This window comes from Tripterygium wilfordii, chromosome 20, assembly GCF_013401445.1.
Source record: "Tripterygium wilfordii isolate XIE 37 chromosome 20, ASM1340144v1, whole genome shotgun sequence".
Lineage (NCBI taxonomy): Eukaryota > Viridiplantae > Streptophyta > Magnoliopsida > Celastrales > Celastraceae > Tripterygium > Tripterygium wilfordii.
The window spans coordinates 4,045,143-4,051,325 of record NC_052251.1 but is presented as its reverse complement, the minus strand read 5'-3'; the positions used below and the strand labels follow the sequence as shown (position 1 = coordinate 4,051,325).

At 41.1% G+C, this 6,183-nt stretch overlaps 1 protein-coding gene across 1 annotated transcript; it reads right to left on the bottom strand.

Annotated features, from left to right (window-relative positions):
- Positions 1–2,330: 2,330 nt before the first annotated feature.
- On the bottom strand, positions 2,331–5,255 carry LOC119987263 (BTB/POZ domain-containing protein At1g63850-like). The gene is made up of 2 exons (XM_038832130.1): positions 4,115–5,255; positions 2,331–3,621 (listed from the first exon to the last, which is right to left on the bottom strand). Exons 1-2 carry the CDS (start codon positions 5,057–5,059, stop codon positions 2,683–2,685), a joined length of 1,884 nt encoding a protein of 627 aa, XP_038688058.1. The 5' UTR covers positions 5,060–5,255; the 3' UTR covers positions 2,331–2,682.
- Between the last annotated feature and the right edge of the window lie 928 nt (positions 5,256–6,183).

Here is a 6,183-nt window from a genome sequence, read left to right as displayed (position 1 = left end):
TGCCACTCAAAAAGAGCTCATCTAGATGATAGAGTGTGTCCAGTTTTAGTGGCCAACAGCAATCATTGCCAATGCCATTGCAGCCGGAGGTGATGCAAAAGCAGCAGCCAAGTAGGAGATATCATGGAAATTGGAAAGAGCAACCCATACAAATTGTAACAGGAAACATGTTATAAGAGATAAATCTCACACCAAAAGTGGATAGAAAAGGAAGTAGTATGTTCCAAATATAACCACAGTTGTAGGAAAAGCACACAAAAAGGTTGTCTAGTGAACTTATTTGCAGGAAAATGGAACAAATAAGTAAAATGAAAAACTGTCATTAATTTCCTACAGTCCACATACGACCATCACAAGGAATCTGCTGCACTAAAAGCATAAGAGGAGCTCAGATGATAAAAAGAGAGTTAGGTGTATCATTAGTGCCAAGATTCATCAAAATAAAATATAACTTTACAGTAGAGATACAGTGTTACTGACTAAAACAATGGAAAGGAAGATCGCATTACTGATTGCACATTCAAAATTATATTATTTTTTTTGGAATATCTGCTGCCTTCAACACCAGATGCTTATGGGTTGGGCAGCAAAATGCACCCAAAATAAATTTATCTACCAAGTCATACTACCATAGATGAAGAGCAGTAATTTCATAAGGTGCGGAGTGTCAATGTTCAAATAAGGATTAGCTCACTTAATAGAACAATGAGTACTACAAAAAGAAAATGTCATGTGAATAGTTGATAGGACAGAAAGATCAGCTATACTGAGGCATGGACTCCAAAGATCAGCGGGACAGACCCTCAGCCAGTGAAGAAAGTGAGGAACCCCAATTGACCAAGTACTCTCAAGCAAACATCTCAAACACGACGGGTGTAGCAAAGTAAGAGCAAGAGCATGATCCTACCTCAGGCCACGAGCTAACTTGCATGCAATAAAATCTATAAAACAAAGCATTATAGATTTTGTGCCAATTCCATGGACTATAAAATTTAAGACCAAGAGATCAAATTTCCATCACACAAACAGTATCTATCTTCAGGAAAGATGTTGACCATTAGGGTGGCCTTAGCAAAAGCCAAAACATTGAGGTGGCACAAGGAGAGAGATAACTAACAGGGTTTTGTTATCATAACTAAGTTGGAAGATGATGGTGAATGAGAATATTGTATGGGTTCAATGTTTGAATGCTAAATACCTAGGTGGTAAGAATGAGACTTTATGTAGTGTACAACCCGACCCATCATTATCATCAAAGCCTTTATTCCAAAGTTTGGTTTCTGCTACATGAGTTTATGCGAACATCAACGGAAATCCACCACGTGTATTCGTTTTCTTCATTCATTATCATGGATCATACATTCATCCACTCCTATTAACTTCATATCATTTTTAATTACTTCAAGCCATGTCTTTTTAGGTCTTCCTCATCGCCTCTTACTCTCTCATACATAAATTCTCTTGTTCCTCCTCACCGCCGCACCTCTCTCTCTACGTTGAACATGTCCATACCATTTAAAATGATTTTTTTTCCTATACAACCCGAGCCCACGGATTCTATTATTTGGAGGGGTATTTTAAGCTGCAGAGATATTACTAAATCAAGGTATTCATTCCATGACAAATTGTTTGCCAAAGATTTCATTCTTCTTATTAATTTAATCACGAGAGCCTTTGTTGGCAAGTTAATCAAAATGTGTCAAGCTCTGTTGAAGCCCCAGAAGCACCGTGAAATCCGGATAAACCGTCAAAACCTCCTCAACTGGCAGTCCTGATTCAATTTTCAAACTTCACAACAATTTGGGTAATCAAAAGAGACAAGCGTAAGGGGGATATGCTCTCCCAATATCACTACCCATGATCCTACTCTAAAGGAACAAAATGAACAATCTGTTCTATATGCACTCAGCATGGTCCACCACATCATTCTCCTACAAGAAAAGATTTATTCCTAGAAGCTGCTTCACCAAGATATCATGAACTTGATTCAAACTCCAACTTGTTCTAACATATTCGTATGTCGCTAAGGTTACTCATTATTCATGTTCACCACGATAAAATTAATAAAGAATTTAATTAAAATTCCCTTACTTTAAAAAGCACCAAATAATATTAAAAGAAAATATTCTTTAGAAGGAAAAAGTCAATAGTAAGTACTTTAAATTATATTAGTCTAATTACAACACTATAAATTTCATTATGCTACATGACACACAGAGTCCTTTCTAGTTTCTAGTACTAAATGCTCGAAGTATTCCTCACTCAACCAAATCTTTATTCAAACAAGATTCAACATTAACTAAGGGGACCTATTCATCGGAAATAGAAAATAAGAAAAGAAAGCTTAACATATACGAAAAAGAATCTACTTCATCATCATGCTAAATTAGTATACGGAGGCTTCTCTTCAACAAAATGTATACAAGTTTTTCATGGGGATCTATTCTTCCAGGCTAAACCTGGCAATATCTTTACTATACCAAACAAATGAACCACCTTCCCAATATTTTGACCACCCTTCACAACATTTTGACAAACCACACAGAATTTCTCAATCCTTGTTTAAAAAGGAAGGAGTTAGAAAGGAACCATAGTTGTGAAGTTTACACACGAAAGATCATGAAAAGGTAGACTAACCAATCAAGCGCCATCATATTTGGCGTCGTGGAATCTAGTGCGATATTAGTTCTCAATGGTCGCAGTCGTTATTCGTAAAGGCCGTGTCTGTTCCTGCTCACCATTACGTCTCCAGAAAGCCCTCCTCCACCAGATTTCAAATCCTCTTTGTATATTTGGGCAATCATCACCAGAATTTAAGAACCGATTAAACCAAGCAAGAAAAATATCCTGCTGCCAAGCAAGAGGCAAGGTGAGAATTGTGCTGCTAAGACCCTCCTCAATCAAGTGTCGATCAAGACCTCTGCATGCCCTTCTCATCCACCCAAAATCATCATAAAATGGCACCAGCCAAGTCTGTAGAAACAAGCACCTCACATCCTTTGAAACCAGCATCTGCCCCTTTCCAATACCAACAAATAACCTTGCTGTAACTCTGCTAACTTCATATCGATGAATAGCTGGAACTTTTGAATGTGCATCAGACAACTCAGACAGAGAAGCCCATTTATTCAGAAAACCCTCAGCTATCTGCCTATCAATCAATATATCCAAAATCCAGTGCAAATTGTCAGCCTGCCGTGCAATCTGACCAACATCCTCCAAATCCCCTCGTGCTGCCCTAAGGAAGTTGTGGTGAAGCAATTTCAAGCACCCTTCACAAGCTGAGTACAAGGACTCCTTTCGGAGATCAATCTGAGAAGAATTCTCACGAAGCATTTTTGACAACAGACCTTTCATCTCACGCCTGGCCTTCTCATCTTTGCCTTCAAGTACTACATGCAAAAGTTTGAGAAGAACTTCTTCATTGTCACTACCCTCTTCACCTACATTGCTTGCCTCAACAGAAACTCTCTTTAAGACCTCTCCTGCCCCAACTCCTTCAAGCCTTAGCTCCGATAACAATGAAGCCACCTTCTCTTCTTCATCCTCAGCCCATGGTGCAGCTTCTAGGAATTCCAGACAAGACAATACCCCAGCGTCAAATCCAATAGCGGCTGAAACCTACAGACACCAGAATATTAACCAATTCAGTAGCCATTCGATCCCAATTTGAGAAGCCCTAAAATTTAACTAAATTCCTTGTCCATATTCCAAGTTCCAACAATACTCCACCAAATAGACGGGGAATATTCATCGAAAATCCTATTTGGTTTTGAATGTAAGAACAAACAGCCAAAAAAGCATTTTAGAAAAACTAGACAAGTAGATTTATTCTACCTATGTGAATTATATACGTTGAGTCACATTCTACATAACGTGAGCACTCAATTAATCCCTTCTGGTTCTTATTCAAGAGAACCTACTACTTTCTCAACAACCAATCAAGCAAACACACAGTAGTGAAAAACCACTACCAATTTAATTAGTGAGATTACTAACTTACCAACACAAAATATAGTAATAAAACTCCAAACTCAATAAATTACTTGAAATCTATTTATTCGAGTTTCAGTCATCAATAGCTCAAGCAAAACAGAGAGTCATCCAAACTTACTGTCAAAATACCAAGAACTCTGGAAACATCCTCTTTCATGAGCTTCCTCCTCAGATCCCTACAGTACATCAACCTCAGAGTCTCGATGTAAACCTCCACATCATCGCAATCCGCAATCTCCACAACGTACGGCAAAGATCCTCTCTGCTGTTTGGCCCACCGATCCGACAACTTCATGGCGAAGAACGAGCTATGCGCCACCAGGATCTGCCTGTGCACATTCATGGAAACACTGATTCCATCTTTAGAACTCAGAGTCAATTTAACATCACCGGAGCTCGCATCGTTGAACTGATTCCCGGGACTCCTAGTCACCAATAGATCCGTTATTCGCTGCATTATCAAGTTCTGCTTATCCTGAGCTGAAATTTGCAGCGGAAGAGGCGGTCTGGAGGAGTTGGGTGTGGCGATCTGGTGTGTTCTGGGCTGTACATCGGGCTCGCTCGCCATCATTTCGAAAAGGGTCGGGCTGGATCGGGCCATCTTGTAGGACGGAAGCGGAGGGGACATCGGGTTTAGGAGACCCGCAGTGAGTGCAGAGTTGAACTTCGAGAAACTCGAAGGGAACGATGAAGAATCATTCGGAGAGTGATGCCCATTACTGTACGTCGTAGTGGTGGAGGTGCCGGTGAAGTCCATGACCGGTGATAGACTGCCAGGAGAGAATCGGATCTTGACTGTCTCCGGCGAATCGGGTTCTTTCGTACTCGTGTTCGCTGAATGTATGGGTTTAGTAGCCAGACAAGACGAGGAGTTGTCCGCGGAGACAACGGTGGGCGGGTCAATTTTCCGGCTCGGATTACGGGGCCAGGACCCGGTGGACGTCGGGTCAGTATTGTTGGCAGAAGTAGCGGAGGCAGAGGAGGAGATGGTAGTTTCACGGCATTTACGGCGTTTAGGTTTCTTAGGTTGGAGTTTAAGGTGAGTAGCTGTGGTAGTTGCCATGAAATGTGGGTATTTATTTGTCGTTCAAGGCAGCATCGTGAGAACAAAAACAAGAGAGTGAAATTAAAAATGGCGGTGTAAACGAGTTACGAGACAGAGACGGGGGAAGCAAGAGACAGAGAAGAGTCACGGATACAGCATTAACTATGAAACAGACAAGGCGTAGGGGCTGTTTTTGGTGGAGTAGATGATAATATCTAAATCTGCTTTGTGTTGTTTCAAGTTTGGTAGTCTTGTCAGATAAAAAAGAAAGGAAAGAAATGGTGTTTAGACAGTTAAGGGTAAATGCAATGGTAAAGTGTTATTGGGTCAACAAAGATGTTGTTTTTTATGAGGAATATTTCGACGAGACACGTGGCAAAATATTATTAATTATTATTCTCTATATTAAATCATGTTATTATTAACAGGTTTAAGATATCAGGAGTTGTTTCCCAATTAAATTAAACAACTTACTGATTGAAGGAAACTCCTACAATTACTCTGGCAGAGTTATACATGAAGTAAGTCTCTCCCACTATAAAAGGAGGTAAATTGTTGCGTATTGTTTTTTAAAGCTCTAATTGTGATTACACTAGCTGGATTATCTTGGAAGCTAACTTGAGCGTCGGAGTGCCTACGGTCAAACAACGACCGTCGGGCTCACTGACAATCTTTGTTTTCAGGATTCAGGTGACCATATCACGAAGGAGCATCCGTTGAACGTGGTGATCAGATTTTGTTCACTACATTTTGGAGACCACAGTGGGAGGCGATCTGTTTTCCACGAATACTACAAGCAATATGGCAACCGTACGATCTGAGTTAGGTGATGGGGGAAGAGGGTCCCAGTCACGAAACAGCCATGAGGAGCCTAGAGATGACACTCACCCGAATCCCGGCGTGGACCCGATTCAGGTTAATCAGGTTGCAAGGGGAACGCTGCCAACTGAGGACCAAGTTGAGGCAGAAATCCGTCGCACCACTGAATATTTGGAGTCCTTGAGACAAGGGCTCGCTGAGGTCAGGCGTAAAGGTAAGCGCCCCCATGAGAGTCCACCTCGCGAAGCAGACGAACGAGCCCTCAGGAGAAGAGCTGGCTCTCATTCTAGGCAAGGACACTCACCACCCCGACATTCGTACAC

Coding starts and splice junctions, on each gene's coding strand:
- LOC119987263 (XM_038832130.1), bottom strand. CDS start 5,059: ATGGCAACTACCACAGCTACTCACCTTAAACTCCAACCTAAGAAACCT. Junction 3,622..4,114: donor GAGTTCTTGGTATTTTGACA/GTAAGTTTGGAT, acceptor TGGTGTCTGTAG/GTTTCAGCCGCTATTGGATT.